Source organism: Amblyomma maculatum, chromosome 3 (assembly GCF_055883805.1).
Source record: "Amblyomma maculatum isolate TAMU_Amacu chromosome 3, ASM5588380v1, whole genome shotgun sequence".
Taxonomy (NCBI): domain Eukaryota; kingdom Metazoa; phylum Arthropoda; class Arachnida; order Ixodida; family Ixodidae; genus Amblyomma; species Amblyomma maculatum.
Window position 1 is genome coordinate 204,039,808 of NC_139346.1, and position 25,558 is coordinate 204,065,365.

The 25,558-nt window shown below is 43.6% G+C and overlaps 1 protein-coding gene across 1 annotated transcript; it reads left to right on the plus strand.

Annotated features, from left to right (window-relative positions):
- The first annotated feature begins 12,301 nt into the window (after positions 1-12,301).
- Positions 12,302-24,278, plus strand: Arpc3A (Actin-related protein 2/3 complex, subunit 3A). Its single transcript, XM_084599312.1, has 7 exons — positions 12,302-12,437; positions 15,570-15,669; positions 16,176-16,252; positions 19,078-19,146; positions 21,626-21,752; positions 23,948-24,042; positions 24,168-24,278. Exons 1-7 carry the CDS (start codon positions 12,432-12,434, stop codon positions 24,237-24,239), a joined length of 546 nt encoding a protein of 181 aa, XP_084455438.1. The 5' UTR covers positions 12,302-12,431; the 3' UTR covers positions 24,240-24,278.
- Positions 24,279-25,558: the final 1,280 nt, after the last annotated feature.

Genomic DNA, 25,558 nt, shown 5'->3' on the forward strand with positions numbered 1-25,558 from the left:
GTAACCCAGGGACGTCAGTATACTGCGACCTGTCCTGGTGGTAGAGAGGCGCTCCATTTGCGCAGTGAGCTGCGCCTCAGCTATTTCTTCTAAAGTGTTATGGGGGGGGGGGGGGGGGGGGACGCCGAGCTGCAGGAGCTGAGCCGTACTCGTCGTTCCCATTAATCCCAGCGCCGTCTTGTAAACCCGCCTGATCAGCGTGTTTATCTTTGTCCTGTCAGTGCCCTGCAAGTTGAGGTAGGCCGCAACGTAGGCGATGCGACTGATCACGAACGACTGGACGAGGCGCAGAAGGCTGTCTTCACGCCTGCCTGCCCGTTGTGTCGAGACTCGGTGTATGAGGCAGACAGCGTCCATTGCCTTGGTGGTAATCTTGTTAATGGTCTCGTCGTTGCGGCCGTTCTTGTTTAGCAGCAGGCCCAGGACCCTGATCTTGGGAACTTCGCGGATGTGCTGCCCCGATGCAGTCACGATCTTTATTGGGAGCTTGTTTCCGTCCCGTTCGTAATGATGTGAGGACAAACAGCTCGGATTTGGCGGGCGAGCACACTAGGCCTGTGCCGTCAAGGTGTTGCTCGATGGCAGTAACAGCCTCTTGGAGCTGCTGCTCAATGCTTGCGTCAGTGCCACCTGCCGCCCACAGGGTAATGTCGTCGGCGTAGGTCGTAAGCCGGAAGCCGGTCCCCTGCCCTCGCTACCCCGACCATGACGGGGTTGAAGAGCAACGGCGAGATGACTGAGCCTTGCGGGGTACCCGTGCTGCCGAGCTTGTATTCGGCTCCGGCGTGCAGTTCCACCGTGCGGTTGGTCAAGAAGTCTTGAATGTAATTGTCGCTCGCTACCCCCATGTTGAGTCTTGATACTTGTGCTAATATGGCTGAGTGTTTGACTTTGTCGAATGCGCTTTGTAAATCAAGCCCCAGAATTGCCTTGCTGTCTTGTGTCTTGTTGTCGATTATTTCTTGTTTGAGTTGTATGATGGCGTCCTGTGTGCAGAGTCTGCGCCGGAAGCCGATCATCGTATACGGATATAGCCTTCCTTCTCCAGGTACTCCTGCCACCGGTTGGCAACCACGTGCTCCAGCACCTTGCTCACGCAGGACGTGAGCGAGATGGGACGCAAGTTGCCGATGTCCGATGGCTTGCCCGGTTTCGGGATTAGGATTGTTCTTGCCGTTTTCCACTGTCGGGGGAGCTTGCCTCAACGCCAACATTCGTTGTAGTAGCGGGTTAAGGCCTCGATCGATGCATAGTCGAGGTTACGTAACATCTTGTTGGTGATAAGATCGGGGCCGGCTGCTGAGCGGGTGTTGCGCTCGTGCAGCGCTACCCGTACCTCTGTAGCGCTGCCCGTATGTATCGTGGGAAAGCATCATCCACCACCACTCCTACTCGGAGCGCACGCGATCGGCAGGCGCCGAGTCACTGCCATTCCGAGCTACTCGAAAGTGCCGTTTTCGTCACATATGATAACTAATTGTTCCGCTCGGACAGTCCACTGTCCAGTCCGATCGTCTGAACAGAGAAGGTAGTGGGTAGTGACTTATCAGAATCATTTTTTTTTTTTTCTGACGCTGGATGGCTTGCAATGGCCTTTGCGAACGCCTTCATTGCGCAGCGGAGCGAGCGCTCGTTCACCGTCGGCGGATCCCTAGAAATCGTTGCAACTTCTTTCGACGGCGCCCTCTCCCTGCGCTGTACAGTGTATGTACAGGATGGTGGCGATCTCGAGCTACTTGGTGGTCGTCCGCCGCACTGAAACGCTTGCGCATGTTTTCTTGGCACGGGCAAGGGTATTGCAGCATTTGATGACGCCATTCCTTCTTTTTTTACCTTCGGGATGCTTGGGAAAACTATGTGAAAACGGGAGAACTATGTGGCCCGTTGCGCACAGCAGCACTCTACAAGCACTCGTAGCACCACCCCATCGGCGCTTGGCTTGGCGGCTTGGCTCCATGGCTGCTGAAATCTCGTGAGATCTCGCGAGATTACGGCAAGCTGGAAGTCACGCGGCATACGTCTCCGGACACGGCCGGTCCCGAGGGAGAGAGCGCAGAGAGAAACGCGCTCTCCCTCGAGACCGGCCGTGCTCCGGAGTACGTCTCCAGCGCCTGCACGTATCGGCTGTTTTCACGCATGCGCAGTAGGCGTCCGGTACGTCTACGTCTCTACGTCTCTGGCAAACGTCATACGTCTCCGGTAAGCTAAATCTCTCTATCTCGGTCGAGCCACGCGTAGGGCAGCCCCGCGGATGGCGGGTAGGTTTCCGTTGGCGCGTGTGGCGATACTTGGCTTCCAGATTCTTGATAACGACTTCTTTTCCTTGTTGTTGTGTGGTGGTGTGGTGGGTCGACGCTTGGCCAGCGTCACGACGCTTTAAACCGTCGTTTACCGGCATCTTAATAAAGTTATACATGCATAAATGCGTCCATGCGAAGGTGAATGCTCGAGTTGCATGTGTCCGTTTTGCTGTATTCTTGTGTATGTCGCATTCGTTGTCCGATGCTTGTATTGAGTGAAACTGGGTCGGATCGAATTGCCGGGTCTGTTTTTACAGTGTTACATTATCATTATAGCGAAAGTTGCATACATGAGTGTGAGTGTATGCGTTTAACATTTAAAGAATTATATTTTTCAAGCTACAAAAGATACGTCTATCCGGCCAGTGAAGGCGGCTTGTATATAGCAAAGCGAACATCATACACGTGATAAAACGTAGTGATTTAGACGATAAGTGAATTGCTCATAGCCGGTTTCATTTTTATTTTAGGTGCAATGCTTATATTTAGAGCGCAGTTTATCAAGTTGCGGAGTCTGCAGTGTGGTTAGAAATATCGAATGTAAAAAAAAAAAAAAGAAATGCAGAAAACTCGTTTGGTTGACTTTTTCGTATTACATATTGCGTACTAAATGGCGAAATTATGCATCATATACAGACGCGTTTGTGTATTTGTTGGTGCACAAGGGGTTATAGCATAATTATCTCGATTATATCACGCGCACAGGAGCTATTTCAGATATTTAATCTCGGAAAACATTACGGGCTTCCAATGAGCATTTTTGTTGTACTACATACCGATTAGGAAAATTAAAAAACTGGGCTCACCTTTCATATCAACCGCTTTCAAATTTATAAAATTGAATGATATTGCCTAATAAACATAAAATTTCATTAGTTGAATTTTTAGTTCATTTTTATACGACGTCGTACCAGGTCAAGAGAGCGGACTAAAAGCAGGGGAAACACAGTTTGATGGGGGTCAGGCCCCTTTAACAATTCGTGTGTACATAAATTTAACTATTCGTCTAAATATTATGCTATTTCACGGTCATAATATCTGCCTTATGGTAAGCTAACCTGCAGAGACCGCGCCAAATTATCGCTCTGTGTTTTCAAAATAACAATTTGTGAAGAGCAAAAAATATCACCCAGTGGGGAAAAGTGGGTTGGGAAAAATTGAGAGGAAATTGGGAAAATGCGATAGCATTCGATTCATCAATTTTATTTCATTTGTGTGCGTCAGTTGCATTACTCTACTGGTCAGAACATCATCCGAGATCCGCGTTTGCATGAACTGCGGTTGTTTTTGGGGGGCAATGGGGCCATTTTTGGATTTGACTTCTGTAGGGGTACTCTGTGAGTGGTCTTTCGTGGTCATGTGACCACTACGCCGTCAACACTATCTTGACCAATTGGGACATTTAGTCTCTCACAGCAGCGGGATTTGGTGAAACAAGAATTCAGCGTTGTCGCATTTTTAAAAACAGCGAACTAGCACAAAGCAGCGTTTTCTAATGCTTCGGTGCTACCTGCGCTACAACTGTTACTTAACGTCTGCCGCGGTTGCACTCTGGTTATCTTCATTACCCCTAAAGCCTAAATCTTCGGTGACAGTGACCGCGCTTATGTCAAAACCTGGAAGAGGGGGGGGGGGGGGGGGGGGACACCTCTACATTGTGGCAAAATGTACTCAACTATCTCTACATATTCATCGCACATCACACTTGCGCCTTTATCTCGGCCGATTTTCCTTTTGCAGGATTGAGTGCTAAGACATCCTGATTTTAATTGTTGCAAACAACAAGGTGCCGCCTCTGAAACTAACATGTACACTTCCTACTGATTTGCCTTTTCTATCTTCAACGCAGTTCCAAAATCTGTTTAATCTTGTTTTTCACTGAATTAATCCAGCTCTCATTCTCTGATGTCTCACAACTGCAGCGCCGAGTTTCAGTGGGAAAGCACTCATACGATCGTCAGAGCCGAGAAAAGGCGTTGCATTTTGCCTCGCCGGTTGCCATAGCAACTGTGACGCCAACCAGTACATAACCGCCGAAGCGGCTAGCGAGACGGCACGCACAGCAGGTAACCTCTATTGCAGGGCCCCTTCCCATGTCGCTTGCGCGCAATTTTCTCGCGCGGTACCCCAATAGCAGACGTCCATGTTGTGACATAACCGTTCTTTGTGCAGCGTTCAGGAACGTGTCGTAACGTTTTGCTTTAGCATCCATCTATTAGTCATGTCCCTCAAGTTGTATGCCGTGCGGAATGACGTTCAGCATTTTCTCAATCCTAAACCGCCAACCAAAACCGCGCTAAACCATGCCAAACCGTACTTTAATCGGTTTAACTTAACCTCGGCTAACAATTTTTGTGTTACCGCATTGTACTTCACACTGTTGCGTTAATTTTGCGCACAAATGGGGGTGCGTACCAAGCACATCATTTCAGCAATCACACATCCCTGTTTAAGCGAGTTGAAGAGAAACCACGCCCCGTTGCCTTTCATATGCACTTGGCAGAAAACAGGCACTTGCAGCCAAGTGCTTCCTGAAGGTGGCCACTCCTCGAAACAGTTGTGTACTTATACAGAAAACGTTTTTGCACGTGCGCTGAAACCCCAAGCAAGCAAGAAGAAAGTATATTTACCCTTCGGCTTATGCTCGTGGCGTACTTTTCGGGCCGTGTCATGCTGACTTGCGATGCAAACGCCTACGAGGGAGAACGCCTTTATTCTTCTTCTTCCTCTCGCGTTTTTGTGAGTTCGCGCGTGCCCTCGAGAATAAAGACGCCAGTCGTCGTTTTCTCAAGGATTCAGAAATCATCCTACGAGCTCGGCAGACTAAACATCGCTAAACGTAGTCGAGATGACCTTGAGCTGAGGTAGAGAAATCATCAGCTCGTTATGGCATGCATACGAAGAATGAGTACACTATCACTAGAAATTGCCAGACTGTTTTACTCCGCAAATAACGAACGCATTATCTAGTGAAAGCGGCCAAACTTCGACTATCCATCCACATTTAATAAAAGCAGGTGCACATGGGATGCCAAAGGTGAAACGCAAACAGCCTTCATTCTTCTCTTGAGAGAAGAACATATTTAAAAGTTTTGAGCATGAATAAAAAAATTGCACACTAAACATTTTTATTCGATTCTACAGCTCAATCTAAAAAGTAAGTAATATTATGAAGGACGTGAAAATTTGAGCTAAATGGAGCAGCTATAGCAGGGAGTGAAGTCGAAGAGCATTGTATTTTATCCTATTCAGATATGTGGCGCAACAAACACAAACACAAGAGAAGATACACAACACACGCGCGTGTGTTGTGTATCTTCTCTTGTGTTTGTGTTTGTTGCGCCACATATCTGAATACGATGCAGCACCAACTAGCCCCTCAAGCCGTTATTTTGGCATGGTATTTCTTGTTGGCTGGCTAAGCTGGCTTAACCGAGAGAGTGACACATTATAACGTACGTTTGCTGTATGCATCATATTGAAAGTTTTAGTTCTCAAGCATTAAATTATTATTATAGCAAAAAGAGGTAGGATTTTATTGTGCTTAAACCGAATAGAAGTACGAAAGTTTCGCGCACAGATAGAAGTTGATAGAGACGACGAAGTGCTTCGTCACCGTCAAGGTCTAGTCTTCCTTTAGGAAAAGCTAAAACATGATCACTAAAAGTTCTCCCTCACATTGATATCCCTAAAGAGGCTCTTACTGCCTCTTTATTTGATTAGTAATCATAACAGGTATTGAAATTTCACAATGGCAATATCGCTCCGTTCTGTCTTTCCTTCCTGATTTAGGATTGCTTCCTCGCAAACATAACCCCCATATCGTACTTTTACAAGGAACGAGGCAATCTCCCTATAAATAATTTGCTCGGATGAATTTCAGGATCCTCAGAGCCGATGGCAGTACTGGCAGTGGTGGCGGATTGTTAACAATGATATCCAAAACTTTATGTCATTATAGCTCGTTCTGACTGTGACCTTCTAGAGATCAGTATTTCGCTTCCACGGTGTGCCACGATAGCTGATATCTCTTTCCCTTTAGACGTATACTCAGGACAGACTGTTTAGATGGGCTATTGGCCGGAGCTTGCAGTGCTGTAATTTCAGGAGATTTAAATTCGCGATTCCTGCGTGCGACCAGCTTCTCTGGCCGTGGATGTCTACAAATGCTGTGCGCTGCTGCAGTACCGGAGCTGTTACATTTATGCGAGGAGTTTCCAGCTCAGTCATTGACCTTATCAATGGGTGGGCTAGTGGTAACTAATTAGTCTACAGGGTATTCTGGCACATCTTGTGATAATTTTTCCGATAATCTTCAAAATGCTTCTATCTCCACTCAGAAATATTGGTGCAACCCACAAATTTGTCAACCACATTACCTTAAAAGTTTAATATCCGCTTCTCTTGCATGAAATAAATAAATAATAAAAAATAAATAATAGTACAAGCCGGTCCGACAGAGCTCAGCGGACAGTTTCCTTTCTGCAAAATGCAGTAAAGCAATTGGTATTTATTGTACGCGCGGCAGCCTCTACCAAACAGCCGTCACCCTGGTGGACACAAGAATGCGAGAAAGCATATATCGTCGTAGAAAGGCTACCTGGAAGAGCCTATCTTGCAACCAGAGTCCAGCTAATTGGTTAAATTATAAATTCTTCTCTGCGTCTTTCAAAAGAATAATAGCAAAAGCAAATGAGGAGTATAAACAAAATTTAAACACACATCTCTCTAGTCCATGTAATCAGAAGCATAACAAGATTTCTCCAGTCGCCAACCTCACTTATTCAATAGTGCTTTCGGCACAAAATACAAAGCAACCACTGAAGTGCATTGCTCAGGGACTGACATTGCGTTTCCAGAAACAGAGAGAGGTCCCTTTGTGTGCGCTCTCAACCTGCTCAGTGCTCAGACTTTTGCCGAGGTTACTTCGCCACAGCTGCTATCAATCCTGACAAAGATGCAATGTTCAGCTCCAGGACGTGATGGTGTCACTGTTGGAATTATTAAAATTTTAGACCAATATTTTACAAGTGACCTTTTAGATATTGTGAGCTCTTTGTTGGCAAATGCTTGGATTCCACGCATTTGGAAGATGGCGAAAATTATTTTGTTGTTGAAAGATGCAGGGAAGGGATACGTTTTAGATAATATTGTTACAGGGCGGCAAGCTGATGAACACAGAGAACAGAGAGAGAAGATGGTCGATGACTGAGAGGTGATTTAATGAGTCGCAGCGGGCCTAGCGCGAGCATTACTGCCCGCGCCACTGCCCGCTTCTTCCTCGTCCATATAGCAATATTCGGCCAATTTATTAACTTCACATTTTGCCAAATTAACAGTCGTCTAAAGAACCATGTTCATGAGGTTAAAGGGACACTAAAGAGACAATGAAGTGGGCTTGCATCAATAGAATGCCAATTCTGGGTTACAAAAAAGCCACTCTTACTGAAAACAGAGCTGTTATAAGGTAGTAAAGAGGCAGAACATGAATACAGGTATCGCGGCCACACCTGAAACGGCCGAGACTCGCAACTACAAATCACGTGACTCGCAAAGGATCACGGAGTCTGACAAATGCGAATTACGTAGCCCGTTTGAATGCGGCAGTAGGTTTTGTCTCGAATATGATGACATGCTCTTATCACACGGTAACGACGGCGAAAAGACAACGTAAATGCTGCAAGGCAAATATAAATACACTTGGCGGCGTCCACTTCAGTTTCGGTTATGTTCCGGCTCAGACACTTCGTGCGTGCTCGGATAATTTCGTTTTGGGCCCGCGGCGCCTGAAATACACAGAAATTCTGCAGCATTATAGACTCAGTAGACGGGTGGCTGCTGCGCCAGCCCCTACCCTAAATTTCAGGCAGGCCGTCGCCTGGCGTCGCCTTCAGACTGGGACATTTCCGCACCCGCTCCTGGTGAGCCATATGCTCCCAGGAGAAAGATCTGAATTCTGTGCAAACTGTGACTCGAGAGGGACCCTCGAACACATCCTCTGGGACTGCCCCTTTTCTCCCGGGAGGGGTCTAAATCTGACGCCGCAACTCTGGGAGACCATGCTGCGCTGCTCGGACCCTGGGCTCCAGCTAGCCGCCATCCAACTGGCCTGTGGGACGCCGCCGGCCAACAACGTCTGCCGGCCTGCGTCTGAGGCGGGGCACCCGCCATCCATCCCAAGCGACGGAGGGCCGGAGCCTCTTCATCCGCTGGAATAAATAAAAAGTTCTGCTCTCTCTCTCTCTCGGAGCAGCAGATGCGCCTACCCTAAGTGCGTATCGAATCACGCACCTGTGAAGTATTCTCCGCTTCCCGCGCGCCAGCAATCACGGAGTCTCCTCTTGCGTTATAATGTGCGTCATCCTACCCTACTACGTAGTAGGAGAAAACAGTTTGAATTCGACCGGCGGGAACAAAAAAAAAAAAAAAAAAAAAAAAAAAACCTCAACTTCTTATCTCAATATCTCGGCAATAATTCGATTTTTTGTTCGGCTACGGTGTCAACAAAATGCCGCTTATTATATTTTTACAGCATATTTGGGTGTCTTTAGTGTCCCTTTAACTCTCTCAGGTTAGCACAGATTGGCTTTCGACGCGGTTGCTTCATATGGCCCGGGCACATAAATCTAGAGAGCCGAATCCGTCTGTCGCTAAGCAGGAGGGAAGTCTCAGCTCTGGTGACACTTGATGTGTCACCAGACCTGAGTATACGACAACGTAGAACATACGATCCTGCTTAATAAGCTTGTTCAGTTAGAGGCTATGGAATGGATATGTGGGTTTCCAAAATTAGGCTTTTTTACTGTACACATGAGACCCTCTATTCTAATCCGTATCATCAATCAAGATGTGTGCCACAAGTATCAGTTCTTTAACCGCAGCTTTTTAACATTTCGTAAATAACATCCCCATCCGTCCAAACGTAACAGTTTTTGTTTATGCAGAAGACATAGTTGTTTTTTTCGCCTCGGCTGTGGATATTCGTGCCCTATACCACACTCAGGCTGCAAGTATATTTGGCTGAGATTGAAGTCTGGTTTTTGAAACGTATCAATTTATGTCAATAAATGCAATGGGCTTGTATTTCCCCGCATATGTACACCCTTGCACATTTATTTAGTTCATCGCTCTAGATTCCGCAGGTGGATTCGGTTAAATATTTAGGTGCTGCATATGACCCAACATTGGATTGGAGACTCCATTAAAAACAATGTGGTTAAAGAAGAGAGCTCTCTTGGGTGGCTGATTCGAATAGCAATAAAAATTTGGGGTGCGTCGCGACACTTTATTATTTTTCTTGACGACACGCAGGCCGCAGTAGACTTCCACTATGACAACATTTTCTTCTCTCACGCGAAATATATGCCTGCAAACATGTTAAACGGTCTTCTTTCTGATCACTTAAGAAAATACCCCCATCACACTGTTATCTACGCATCAGTTAGCCACTAAAAAAGCTGCAGTTCTTCGCAAGATTTGTCATGGAGCCATTCCGTCCGCACTGCAGAATATATTCCTACATTATTTGCGGAATTCTTAGCTCTTGGATTTGCTCTGTACACAATATAATGCCATGGCCATGTATCACAAGTTATCATTCTTGCAGATTGTTTATCAGTGTTAATCTCGCTTGAAACCTCACAAAAACATTTTAATGCGAAAGCATTACTTCGCTATATTCACAGATTTCTGTCCGCAGACCGTGTCCGCAGAACGTGTCCGCAAAATCGTGTCCGCAGAGGTTAATGAGTGGTGTCAATCGATAGGGGGTGAAATGTTGTGTCCAAAAATAATTAGGCCAATAAGTTAATTAGGTAATTAATTAGAGGCAAAAAATGTAAAAGTAAAGGCGAAAATGTTCTCATTAGACAATGGCTTGGCGCCACATTTGAATCTATCCAAATACTAAAATAATCAATTAAATCAGTCAATTAAGGTGCCGTCAAGGATGTGACGTCACGCAATCGGAAGTAGAGCCGAAAAAGGGCATAGGAAGAGATTGGCGCGCAATTTGAAAGTTATACCAAAGACTAAAATGGGTAAACAAGAAGTGAATTAATGTGACGTAGAGGATGTGACTTCACGCAACCGGAAGTAGAGCCGAAAACGAACATAGGAAGGAATTGGCGCGCAATTTGAAAGCACTGAAGACTAAAATGGGTAAACAAGAAGTGAATTAATTCAACTAGAAGCAACCAGAAGCAACCAACAGCAGAATCCGTGCTTCCGCATTACTCCAATGCAGATTCTGCAGTGCTTTTTAATCTTTTAAGTCGATTTCTGTGCTTTTTTTTTTTTTTTTTTTTTGTTCGCGTACATTGAAAAGTTCGTTTTGTCTGGGTCCCTGGCCATGCAGTTGTTCATTCAAACGAGGTAGTTGATTACTTAGCGAGATCGGCCCTTAATGCGTCTACATAGTATATGCCGTCCCTAATTTTAGTAAATTGGCGATTTCCAGGTTCCCGCGCTTCCAGCATAAATCAGCCAGGCTGGGCAATGTTTTGTTTGAATAACAATGTTTATTGCCTCAGGGCATAAGGGAATATGTAAAAATAAAATAAAAAGGGGTAATACATGAAAGAAAAATGTTAGCAGCTCTAATAAAGTCCAAGAGGGAACAATGATGAGGCCCCTGCGTCCAAGCAATGTAAGATGACGGGTTGATGACTCACTGCTGTTAGGTGCCGAATTCTAGTCGGCTTCAGTGCCGGGCAAACCCACAGGTGGTGAATATCTGCCTCGCTATTCTATGAGTTACAGGCTGGAAACACTGGACGTGTATATAGATACTAATGTTCGAGTCACAGCGGCTGTGAGGGCAACCCCGACCGGGATCCTCCGTAGCGCAACCTCCTCTGCGCTGGTAAGACCGCTGGGGAGGAGCACGTGTGCGGCGCCGGAGAGTTTCCTTTCTTGTGAAAAAAAAAAAAAAAAAAAAAAAAAAGGGTGGCACCACCCATACTGAGGAAGCGTGGCATTGATGAGGGTAGGGTCGCCTGGCGGATTGCTATAGGTCACGTAGGACCCACTTAATTCGAATGGTTTGCGGGATGCGAGTCGACAGACGTTCTGGCAGATTTCTGGGCTGCGACCGACGCGTCGTAGCAGTCGTGTTACTTTAAGGGCGTCGGTGCGGATGACAATGTTGGCCGTAGGTAGTAAGGTAATGGCGGATACAGAGCGAAGCGCGCCTTGGATGGCAGCAAACTCAGGAAAGAAGGAGGTTCTGCGAAGGCAGTTGTCGTTTCACATCCATCAGTGCTGGCATCTACATATATTATTATCGAGCCTAGGAACGAGTGGAGGATGCTACTCGTCAAATGATGTGGAACACCTGCGCTATATCACATCTTTTAATTGTCGGCAAATTGATGGAGACTATGGCGCGAGATCGGTTGTCCACATACTTCAATTCACGTCACACCTTTGCGGACACGATGTTCGGTTTACGACAGAAATCCGCACAAGATAGCCTTCTACAACTCCGTCATGACATATTAGAGCCCAAAGAGCTCCCTCACAATGAGAAGGTAGTCGTGGCCTTGGGTTTGAAAGGAGCCGTTCGATGGAGACGAAAAACAGGGCGTCCGTACGTGTGCTGTGCGATGTCAGCGCACGTGCGTTAAAGAACTCCAGGTGGTCGAAATTTCCGGAGCCGTAAACCATGCCGTCCCTCATAAACGAAACCAAATCATTAAATTGTGCCTTTGGTGAAACCACTCAAGCCATGTGAACAAGTGCAAGGAAACTAGACAGCTTCATTATGCAATAGACAAGGGGGTCAGCACCCACCGACACAAAGGAAAGCATAGAGAATGTTTTTTTTTTTTTTTTTTAGGGGGGGGGGGGGGGGGGTACCACTCCCACTGCCGTAAGTCAGTGGCCTCATAGCGTTTATTGATATTTAGAAACTCTATGGGTGGGCTACTATTCCAAATTTGAATGTTCCGCCACTACCAAGCCAGAATTCGGCAGAATCGCACAGAGGCAGAGCTGGCAGGGCTATCCAACTCAATCCAATCCGGAATTGTTATCAATCTGCGAGTAGTTTCCTGTGCGGTCTGTGGGTGGGAACGGCACAACCCGCTTTAAACAAGGATCTGCCTTTCGCCTCTTCAAACGAATACAGGCATGCCGGTAAGGTAACGATGTTTACGTGATTTCCAGTTATCTGCTGCCAGTGGGTGTTTACAGGTGCGCAGTACTGCACTCGGATGTACTGGCAGTTTCCTGCCGGTCCTGCAGTGAACGTTGCTGCTATTTTGTGGCATGCATTGTGTACCGTTCTTACTTTGTGGTTTAATTTTCTTTTTACTAGGCGTGGGATGACGAATCTACATAAGTATTTTGTTTTCGTGTGGCGATGTGAGCTTGGAAGCCACACCTTAATGCGTCATCGTTCCGTAGCTGCGCCGGCTGCCCACTTCAGCTAACTCTCTAAACAAACGTAGCGAGATCTTGCATTTGCGAAGTGTTTTCTAAACTAGCAGCGCCCGTGAAGCGTGGTGCGGATCGCATCAAGTGACCCGTGCGAAGGCCGAAGTCTGGACTCGGTTGAGTGAATAAGCGATTACTCATTCTGCGTAGCGCTCTGTGCGAGCCTTGCGCACCTCAGTTGCAGACGGCTTACCGGCGAATGAACACTGGGAAATAACGCCAAAAGTAGTAGCAGTTTGTTAACGTGTTAGTCATGTCGATGGATGTGGAACGCTGGACCAAGTCCACTAAGGTGCGTTTGACCATCCTCTTGATTGTCACCACTCTAAAAAGCACTTAAAATGAGAGCTTTTCGCTTTTATTTTTTCCGCAGATGCTTGGAATTTTCGCATATGGTCCTCAATGTGTTTGTACTTTCTGCCATATAATGACTTCGTACGAATTACTTTGCAGCTGTTTGCTTACAAGAGTCAATGGATTAATCGTATGTATTGAGAAAGGTGAAGACTAGTTTTGTTGTTCTTTAGATTTGTGGTAGTTGCCAAGTTCAGGGAGGTCTTGCAGGCACCAAACCACATTAGCGATTGTGCAAAGGTGTCCTTCTGTGGACATTGGCTGGCGTTTTATATCTGGAGTCCATGTCTGTGTGTGCACTTGCACTTTATGCATGTGCTGCACTGCAAAGGAAAGCGCTAATTATATGCCGTGATGAATCACGAGCAGAGACGCTTCGAATGATTTAACAAGCGTTTTGAATGGCACTTGCGTATTAGTGATGGCTTACGATCTTGGGAAAAAAAGAAAAAAAAAAAAAACAGGTTAGAACAGCATCTGCTGGGTCAACTCCTAGGTACTCATATATGTTATCAGTACTATCAAACTTTTCCATGGCAACCATAAATGGACCGTTATGAATAATGCCGGCCAGCATCATAATTTGTCTGAAAATGCCATCCACACTTATTTGTTGGAGCACAAGTTTGCACCCAATATCAGTATTTGAGAGTCTAAGGTGAATTGTTGCACTTTCATTAGGATCTTCTTTAGAAGGTGCCAGGTGATCCAGTTTTTGTGATGGACTAGTTCTTCAAGCTGTTGCACCTAATTTGAGCTAATTGCACCTCTCCTGAAACTTGAAAAGCCTCCTACCTCCCCTTATAATTACAGCCTCATAGCTATCACCACCTGTCTAAAAAAATCTTTTTAAAGTGTTTTACACATCAGACTAACCTTTGTCCTAGAATTATCAACTTCTCTATGCTCATCGTTATGGTTTAAGAAAAAGCATGCTCAACTACAGACCAGCTGGTTCGGCGTGAAAAAACAGACACATTCATATACAAACAACACTGTCTTGCTGTCTTCTTCGACCTAAAAACTGCATAAAACACAACTTGGAGATTTGGAGTTCTGCGTGACTTAGCATATGTGGCAGGACGGTGAAAATTTTGAGCAATTTTCTGTCCAGCTATACATTTAAAGTTCATCATGGTTCAGTCCTGACGAAAACCTTTATTCAGGAAAACTGCGTTCCTCAAGGCTGTGTTCTAAGCACAACACTTTTTATTCTGCAAATAAACTTCATTAGCAAAGCTACACCGTATTTTGAGAAATTTTTTGTCCACCTATATCATGGTTCAGTCCTGACGAAAACCTTTATTCAGGAAAACGGCGTTCCTCAAGGCTGTGTTTTAAGCACAACACTTTTTATTCTGCAAATAAATTTCATTAGCAAAGCTACATCATAATCTATACCCCGCCGGGGTGGCGCAGTGGCTACGGCGCTCGGCTACTCTGCCCAAGGATGCGGAGACGAAAAGCAAGGCGCCCGTTTGCTGTGCGATGTCAGCGCACATTAAAGAACCCCAGGTGGTTGAAATTTCCGGAGTCCTCCACTACGGCGTCTCTCATAGCCTGAGTCGCTTTGGGACGTTAAACCCCACAAACCAACCTACACCATAATCTATTATGTATTCAGTCTATGTCAGTGACCTTCAGATAGCAGCACGTCCTCAAATATAACCCGCGAAAGACAAGTGGTTTTAACAATAAATAAATTAGTGACATGAGCAGACAAAAGTGGATTCTAGTTTCAGTTTGTGGAAGAGTGGATTTCATTTCAGTTGAAAATTTTTCAACAATTTTGAAGATGGTCGAATTCTTTACAATATTTTGCAGAATTATCGCCCTTTTGCTTTCTTTTTTAAGCTGCTGCAATTGATGGCTGTTGAGAACCCGGGCATGTTCATTATTGTTTGTTAGCCATGTTAGAGAAAAATACGATATCGATTTGCCACATGAAATCACTGGAAAAGGCCTGCAATTAATCTTGTCAAATATGATAATCATCAAGAAAAGGGAAACAGTGAAATAAACACCAGAAAAGTCTGTCAAATTTTCAAAAAATAAAAACTAGAAGGTCCGACTTTCAACTATAATGGCTCCGTTCCAGGCTTACATATAGTACTTTTAATACATGCACCATTATCTTGCGCATGTTCTTTCCATTGCATCAGCAGTATTGTCAAACATCCTTTCGATGGCAACATCATTAAAGAGTATTCTCTGATGGCATGATGTTTTTGCGCAAGATTTTAGTTTTATAATATATTCACATATGCATATATGACTTTTATTGAGTGTCGCTGGTGTACATCGCTAGAGGTGTCGTCTGTGCACACGAAGACATAGCAGTGTGCCGACATGGGACACAAGGACACCATGTCAAAATGCTGAAGTTCTTTTATTACTTGCATAGAGTCTGGGCCAGCTAGCCACTGTTTTCTAAACTAAACACTGTTTTCATGTTATGTGTGCTGCTTCATTTTGCAGGCCTACCACTCCCAATTCACAAATGGCTCGGCTGGGTCTGTGGGCAATATGGTCATCCTCCCTATCAGGTCCCAGTACAGGGGCCCAGCTCCAAAAAGCAGTGGGTATTTCCAGCCTCACAAAGAGTTGACTGTAATTACGAATTTTAAGGTCGAACGCAGTTTGCATGCTGTATTTGCTATGCCTTCGGCACAAATTTTTCTTTAACTAATCCAACCTGGTTATTCTGAAGTTTTTGTTACAACAGCTGGTGTAATCCTTTGCAAAAGCAAGGTCACTGCACTGGTGTCAAATCAGGAGATGCAGTGCAAGCAGTGGTGACAGCTCTGAAGACTTAATCATTGTGCAATGAAAAGGGCAGGAACTAAAATAATTGAGCTTTTGTAACATTGCTTGAAGTTGACTGTTGCTGTAACTGTCAGATGTGAGCAGTAATGCGACCGTACACACAGGATATGCATGACACTTATTATGAGCACTTGGAGTGCTGACTTGGTACAGGATGAATTTAACATCTTGAAAATGCTCAAGTGTTGGGAATATGTTTTACTTAACTAATTCTGCAAGTAAAATCGAATGCTCATCGAAATGGAACTTCGTTTTCAGCTGATGAAACCGATATCATTGATGAAGCACTCTACTATTTCAAAGCCAATGTGTTCTTCCGAACATATGAAATAAAGGTAAGTAGATCGGCATTTGCCAAACTATTTATATTTATTCGGAAATCTTCTACTTTCTGCCTGCTGTACTCGTTAGTGTGAAAACAAAAAGTGTGCCTTCTCACGTCTACTGTGTGTTTAAAGTACAGCTCCGGGGGATTTTTAACATTTCAAATTTAGCATTGCTTTATATTTCTTGTACTTCTTTTGTCATAGTTTTATTGGATAGGTTTTAAAGGTATTGGTATAAAGGATCATATAAACATTAAAACTATGGAACTGAAACAGAATTTTGCCATATTTTTTTATTATAGGTACTAAATTCTAAATTGTAGAGTTCAGTGTTCCAAAGCGATACATGTATAATGAGAGATGCCATATGATAGCTGAGGTATCAGAAGACAAAAGATGGGAAGACTCCAGAGAACCTCCGCAGAAATTTCTGTGAAATGTATGGAGGTCAGAAATGACCAGAGTTGCCCTGTAAAGGAACACTGAGGGCAAGTTGAAGTTGGCGTGTATTAATGGATTACCACATTTGAATTAAAAAGATACACCACTTTCTTTGGAAAATGGGCTTGCATAAGCTAGACGGGGTAAAAAAAAATTAAGACGACACTTAGGCTTTAAGTTAAAAGTAGATGCAAGAGCACCTATAACACATCATTTTCATTCTGCGATTGGTGTTTTTTTTTAGTTGATTTGATTTCTGGGGAAAGGAATGTGCATATGCTGTTGTTTCGAATTCCTGTTACGAACTGGTCTCCAAGGTGACTAGCAGATGAATGCTAAATGTGAAACAAAATGGTATGACAGCACCCTGAACAATGCACAAAGAATAGTTGCATCATAATTTTGATAAGAAACCACGTGTATATTTTTTCCGATGTCAAGCTGCTGTCGGCCACTTTTCAGCTGAACAAGCTGTATACGCTAGTGTTTAAATACGTGTAAGTGTTTCCACCGCTGCCAGTTATTGAAAGCGAGTTGCAGTGTAAAGACAGCTCCTGGAGGCTGGGCTACACCACCATTCAGTTAACTTCCAAACAGTGATTATGGGCTTCTCTTCTGTCTGTATGTCACGACTTTGGATCTTAGTTTGGTATATACTGTATAGGATTTAACATCCCGAAGTGACACGGGCTATCATGCCATAAAGGAGACCTCAGGAATTATTTTGAATGCCCATGTTTGTTTAACTTGCGCTGATATTGCACAGTACAAGCTTGAATTGTGGGTTGGGAAAATGTATAAACTCAGTTTTTCGGCAATAAAATTTACTTTTTGCTGCTGCACAGACATCAGCATACTCACAGAACCAGACAAATGATCTTTACAAAGGGAAAAAAATTGTTCACCTTGCCCACCTCATTTGGGAGCAGTTAATGACACACAGCTGCAACAAAGTGTTATGAGGTGCCAGGCTTGTTTGCCGTATGTCCATATCGTGTCCACGGCATGTCTCTCAATAGGCAATATCTTGCTGTCTGTTTATGGGAGTCAGCAACAGATAAGTTGCTGTCTCTCTCTAGATGTGCTTGCATGCCTTAAATGCCTGTATTGCTTACCCTATTTTACTATTTTCTTAAATTTCTGGGTTTAGTTTTAACATATATATCCAGGGGAAATGCAGTGTGGTTATTTGAATGAATCTACACGAGACTTTCTAGTTTCTAGTCAGTTGTAACAATTGTTCGCAGAATTGTGCAAACAAGAGAACAGAATACTGTATTTACACGACTGTTAGTCGACTAAAATTGAAAGTCGACCCCCGTTGTAATCACATTGAAAAAAATAAAGGCTATTATCACAGCCTTATTCCACAATGAAGAAAATTTATAGACAATCATTGAGATGCACGCAGCATATACACGTGAGCACTAGCTTTCTACAGCATGCCAAGTCATTATGTTGTTGTCTGTGTAAAACAAAAACATATCTAAAGGACATTAATGCTTAGTGAGAAATCATTGTGTGTGGTAATTTTGTTTTAGAAAACGTTCGACCAATCGGTGTCCACCTGTGTCAGCTGCCACCTGCCAGAGTCATGCTCATGATTTTTTGAAGCTGTGAGCTTTCAAACAGTCGACATTGTCATCAGACACTTTTTTCTATAGGAATGCCTCCTTCTCTGAACACAATAGAGTCATGTACCATACTGTAGGAAAAAAAAAATGCTTTCGATTATGTGTTTCATGAACTTCATTGATTGTTTGAAATTTTTTTACGTAAACAATGACGGCACCCTTAGATGTTGCTGCGAATGAGAGCTGAATTTATATTGGACCTTACACACTCATAGTGGTTTAAAAACAGAGCTGGTGTGCGCACAGTAAAAGCACTAGTCAAGCTTGTCAAGGGTAAAACAAAACCAAGAGACATGCAAGTGGTTTTGGCCCTTCCATCAATTATCAATACTCCTGTGAACACTGCGCACAACAAAAGTAAAAAAAAAAAAAAAAAAAAAAAAATTTGTTTTGAACAAATGCACGAGATGGCTAAATGCTATAGGGAGCGCATAGCAAAAACTTCAAATTGTAACTGCACTGTAGCATACCTGGTACCTCGTCTCTATTGGTGGTGCCATGCTTTGGTTTCGGCTGTAAGTTGGTCCGCCCACTGCATATTTTAAAATAAATGAAGAGACACTGACTTACAACTGTGTAACTATAGTAAAGGCAGTCTCTTGTATTGGTTTGATTTAGGTAGCTGTAAAGAGTATTTACGTCATTATTTGAGGTTTCGCTTACTGTTTGTTTTTTCCTACTTATTATTATGTTGTGCTGGCAGTGTACAGTACATAGCTGCTGTAATAGTTAGTAAAATTGCCTTTTCCATGGTTTCAGAATGAAGCTGATCGTGTGCTGATATACTTGACACTGTACATTTCCGAATGTTTGAAAAAGCTTCAGAAGGCAAGTGTGAACTGTTTTAAATGTTTTTGCACTTCTACTAGCTCATACTGCTCATGTCATTCGATTCGCTAAGCGTGAGGACAAATAGCGGGAAAGAGACAAAAGCTTGCCCTTAAAGGTGTTAGTGCATATATAATGTTGGCAGCTGCTTTTGATTGCAGTAGGGACAGTGGAAAAACATGTCGCTGTAATGAAATACATTGAAAATTGCTAGCTCAGAAAGCACTGTTCAGACTAATGCTGCTGACAGAATGAATGCTTACTTATGCTTCTATATATGAAGGAGTTCATCACAAACGCTAGCTTCCTTGTGAATAATCGGAAAGATTTTCTTACTGAAGCTTTGTGAGTCAAACTACACTTTATATTTTTGATGATGACTAGACATAAAGGTCACTTTATATTATATACATTGCAATTTATTTAGCTAAGTTGGCAAGATGCAAAGTATGTGCAAAAGGAGGTTATGTTTATTTTGCTTTCTGTCTGAGGCTACTGTTTGAAGCTTGAGCTTCAGGAAAAGATTGGCAATGTCGGTGACTGGGGAACTTTGCGGTAGCATGGTATAAAATTTCGGGACCGCTTAATGCACTTCTGCATGCTCGTCTTCAAAAAGGATTCAATTATTTTGTGCACCATGGCGTTGCTGCCCTGGCTAACAATCTTGATCTCATTGAGTGTCGCGGCCGGCATTTGCATTTTTGCCATTGTTTGGTCAAATTCGTACTACTTTCCCTATCGTTTAATATGCGCTCATGCTCTTCTGCAGGATCATTAACACGGGGTCTTGTTTATATGTTAATGGAATTTCATAAACAATGCATTAATGGTCATGCAGAGTTACATGAATGCACGTTTGAAGATAGGACAAGTAGCACGAATTTGACTGAATGTTGCCGAAAATGCAAATGCCGGCTGCGACTGAATGAGATCAAGATTCTTGACCGGGGCGGCAACGCCGGGCCACGCAAAATAAAGGAATCTTTTTTTATAAGGAGCGCACAAAATTGCGTTAGCGGTACGTCGCTCGCCTTATCCAAAAGTGAGTCAGCATTGTTAAAATCTGTCTTGTAGGGTATGATATGCAGCTACTTCACATTTACCAGGCATGCTATGGGGGTACCCACCACGCATGCACTTACTTGCCTTATTTTTAGGTGTGAACTTGTGAATAAACTAATTGTTATTTTGCGCTCTTCCTGCTTTGTCTCCTGTCTTCATGTCATCCTTTTTGTGGTTATCACAACCTTTCATGGCATAACAAGATTCAAGCCAACTAGACCGACAACAACTTTTGTTAATGCATCTTAAAGGGATACAGCACTGACCAAAATATGTAGTGGAATTATTGTGAAAGTAAAATTGCTTGTACAATATAGAATGAGAGCTACAATATTCAAGGAACGAGGATTTGTAATTTTAATTTGGCACTGGCAATCGCATAAAGACAAGTGAAGTGGCTCTTGCGGTGGAAATGCCACAATTATCTCTAGTAACCCATGTGGCCGCATCACAGGAAAATGTCGCTGATTTTGTAATTCCTCAGTGTTCTCTATGTATTTTCTTGAAGAGGGCATGCCTTGTTTAACTATATTTTGCACTCTATCCGGTGTTCCTGTCAGCAAAAACAACCCTTTCACATCGCTTATGATGTGCTTTTAGAGTTTGTTACTAGATGTGCAGCAGAGTCTTGAATTCCTTGGATGAAGTGGTGACCGTGGCTCAGTAAACCATCCGTTAATGAGGCGTATGCTCCTGTGCCATAGGGACCTTGGGTGTAGAAATTAAAACGGATGCTACGGTATACTAAAAAACAAAATGTCTAATTACGGTCTGGCAGGTGAGATTTATATTAGTTTTTGGTACCTCACTTTTGTTGACAGCAGTCATCATTGGATTCGCTACTAATGGTTCCCAGCATTGGACTACATAGAAACGAGCACATGCACTGATAAAAGAATTTTCGGTACAATTTATCTACAGCATGTCTGATCAAACCATTACGGAATCGACAACTCGAGACAGGAAGCTTTCCGTTGCGCTGAAAAAACAATTGACGGCGAAGGTGCAGTGTTCTATCCCTTTAAAAAGGCACTGCATTGAGTGCTTGAACATATCGCACACCAATGGAACATGCGGAACATAACATGCAGTTCAGTGCGAGAGACTGGCAATAAAAATATGGGATGATAGAATCTGGTGATAGCTCTGAGGCTTTTTGCTTGCTTCCCAAAAGAAAATCCTGGATTCGAATCAGTTCTGATAGATTTTTTGGGGGGCGGGAAGTTATAAGGTGGACATTTTCCAGATACCTCGTATTTTTTCGATTTTCCCCGTGAATAGTGCTTTTGCGCTGAAACATATCAGTAGCCATTAGCTATTTTCTGGTACTGGCTTATAGTTTTTCATTTGTCTCTGTCTGGTATAAACTTTCACTTGTATTCTATTTTGACTTCTTATTTTCGTTAATATGCAACAGTGTTCCAACAAAAACCAGGGTGTCCAAGACATGAAAGCATTGGCCATTTCCAAGTTTGACATTCCAGGAGAGGCAGGGTTCCCTTTGAATCCCGTCTATGCTAAGCCTTCATCCCCAGCAGAAGCAGGTGAGGTCACTTGTTATACTAGTGGATTTTGCCCATTCGTGCACTGTATGCCTCAGTAAGCCTCGTTGATGCATAAGTTAGCTCTCAAGCTGCACTTCCAAATGTTTGAATTGCTGAGCTTCTTGTACAGTCATGGTTTATGGCTCTTTTCCATTTGGTATGTGCTTAAGTAGTGTTGATGAAGGTAATCAGGCTAGCAGGATAAGTTTTGGAGGTTCGCTATCATTTAATGCTTGATTAAAAACATTGTGTGCTGTGTTCCCAATCAACATGAATGGTGCAAGCAGCATAGAACCTAGCAACATTTGTGTATATAAACAGGGTCATATACATAACAGTGCCCAGGATTGATGGTGAAGAATTCACCACACTTGATTATGGACAATACATGTCAGTTAGCATGTGATGATGTTACCTCTTCTTTTCAAATCTATAAGTTAGTACTAGTGTATGTTAGTAGTACTGCCTGGCTCCAACTTTCTTCCACTGTAGTGTCGCTCACTTCAATGTGAGCAAGATCCATGTGGCAGAGTTTTGTAAACATTGGTATGTTGGGCATTTAGTTCTTGTACACATTTTTTTTCCCTTGCCTATTTCTGAGCAACTGTAACCAGGTGCTGATTGTTCGGTAGGTTGTGTGACGTCATGAGACCGTGACTTCAAGCTGGCAGAAGCTGCCAGCTCGGATAGCTGTGGGGAGATGGGAAAGACATGCTGCACTTGGGCCACCATTCATACAACTTGGTTAAAGCGGGGCTTTGCATCTATGTCAGATGGTCTTTCACCTAATGTACTAGGTTATTGCAGTATGCTAATGAGCATATGTGAGATAATAGAGGCGCAAATTAAGGGATCAGTGGTTAAGCGAGTGGCATAGTACTGCATGTATGCAGGCAAGGGTTCGTAATGGAAGCCGCTGAAGTGAATCCTTAACACTGTCATCTCAAAAAGCCCTAAAGGGCAACTCCGGAGGTTTTTTGACATTCGAATATTCAAATAAAAATTTTACTGTAGATTCTCCTCTCCGTCCTGACGTATTCTACAAAATTTGGGCGCCGTACAATAATCCGTTCGCGCGCAACACGACTTTAAAATATGCTGTTTTCATGGCATAAGTTGAGACTATTTCTGCCAGCAACACTGAGTTGCTGACGTCACAAACAGTATACCGGCGTTACTGTCCACTTCCCGCATGATTATGAAATTGTGAGGCTTATATTGAACTACCTCAGACATTTTATACAATGCTTCATAATTTCCATACGTTATTTTCACCATCCAACGCACGTACGTGTGTTTTTCTAATACTGAGTGTGACGTCATCATTTCGTCAAGTGGGACTTTGTTTCTGGCTGTGAAAGCAGTTTCGATTTCGATTTGCTCTTTTTCCTTTTTAAAAACACTTCTAATTGGAATTTCGAAAAACGGTTTTTTGTGTTGGAGTCAGGACGTGCAGAGGAATGTCATTCAACCAAAAACACAAAATGATGAAAAAACCACCGGACTTGACCTTTAAAAATGCAGACTAATTGTTCCCCAAGTTTTCCGTTAGATGGTCTCAAATTGAGTATGTGCTTCCTCATTTGGTGTTTGCAGCTGAACCCCACTACTACAAAATCCAGTGAATATGACGTTCTAGACACAATTTTTTGTCAGTAGCAAATGCCAGTAAATGCTCAATGAAATTATTGATGCTGATAAGGTTGAAAAGATTTCATTTCTTCTCAACAGCAAAACGTTTTTGTGTGCACCTTCACAGGAATGAGTTTTCTATTGACATTCATTATATGTTTTCTCGATGCCTGAGCCTGATAAGTTTCATATATGACGCACGTGCGACCTCCTCTGAAAAATGCTCACTGCTTTCTATGAGCAGGTGGCAGTGATGATGACTGTGAATTTATTTTTTTGCCATTGAAGAAATTTGATTGTGGCTTCTATTGTGATATGCTACTGAACAGCCGAGTGTTACAAGGCAACTTTCTGTATCAAAGTTTTCATTTCGAAGGGGGGGGGGAATGTTTCTGTTCTGTACAAGTGGGTACTGTCCTATTGTCACTGCAAAAAAAATAAATTGATTTATCTGCCATCCTCATCGTTGCAGCTTCTAGTTAGCGTGCAGTGCACATACTTTATATATTAGTATCTTATTTGTCAGATGTTTTAAAGCGATTAAACTGCTTATTTCATATCAGAGACCATGAGGGCATACCTTACACAGCTGCGGCAAGAATGTGGGCAACGTCTGTGTGACAAGGTTTTTGACAGCGAGACTGGAAAGCCGAGCAAAGTATGTGTTAAAATTTTTCAGTGCTATTTCGCCTGAAAATTTGAGTGAATGCATGTGCTGAAGCAGGCCTTGGCTTGGAGAGCCAAATTTTTCCAGGAGGTTAATGGTATGGTTTCTCTTTGCAGTGGTGGTTATGCTTTGCGAAGAGGAAATTCATGGACAAGAGCCTGTCTGGCTTTGGTTCTGCCTACCAGTGACATGCATGGTTCCAAGAATAAAATGTAATCAACCACGAATGCATAAATATTTGACTCCTCAGTAGTGTGTGTAAAAATATTTCTTGAGATGGGTAAAAAGAGAGAACCCACTTTATTTTGGTTGCATTATTAAGTTGCGACATCAAATAATGTGTATATTCAGATTGAAATTCTAAGTTCTGGGCATTCTTTCATCTGTCACAAGTGGGAATCAAGAAATTAGAAATAATTGAATGTCATATAATTCAGGAAACTTTGCCTAAAATTAAACATGGTTGGGAAGAAGGCAGTCTAGTCTATTTATATGGTATGATAGCAGATAAGGACAGCAACAGCTGAATCTCATTTCTCTTGTGCCATTTATGTTACCCCCTGCCTCCCCATTAGGTGGGGAAGGCACAGGTCCGCATTGACCCGCGCACTGTGAAGAACAGACATGACGGCATGTTGGTGGACTGTTTGTGTAGTGCATAGTCTCCCGCATCGAGGAGCTCACCAACAGCGTCGTCTCCCTCAAAAAAAACCTCCACCTCAACACTCCCACCCCTATGCAAGCCACCTCCCAATCTCTCAAACATATACACCCAACTCCAGCGCCTGGGGTAGGTCCTCTACCTCAACCCCGCCGTCTTCATTGTTCTCTCCCACCTCTAGCGCTCTGTAATGGCTAATACAATGGCACCCCAAATTGTGCAATGGAACTGCTGCAGCCTCAGAACAAAACTCCCCTCTATCAATGGCTTCTCACTATCCCTTTATCGGCTTTCCTTTTACTTCAAGAAACACGCCACGCTCATAACATCCCTGGATACCATGCGCTGCACACCCGCAACACAACCAAACCCCTCGTTTCCTCCTCCATCTGTAGAGATCTCAAGTTCGAACCCCAACAGTGCTACAACCCTATCTCATTGCTTTCAAATTTTACCCCTCACCAAAACTACGCCCCTATATGCTTCCACAATCTCTACAACAGACCCACCGAATACTGCCTTTTCAAACCCCTTATCTCTTTCACTGAATCACTATCTCCCATGCATAAGCATCTACTGGCAAGAAATTTCAATGCTTCGCAAGTCAGCTGGGGCTACCTGACTACATTACAGCCTGGCCGCATCCTGCACACACTATTACGCAGCATCACTTCACCGTACTCCACACTCCTGACACCCACATGCGCAGCCACAATGACACAAAAACTGTCCACACCAGACCTTGCGTTCTTTCTAGGCTCCACACACACCACCTGGCACAGCACGGACACAGAGTCCCTCAGCGATCACTATATCATGCTCTTATCTCTCCACCTTTCTCCCCGC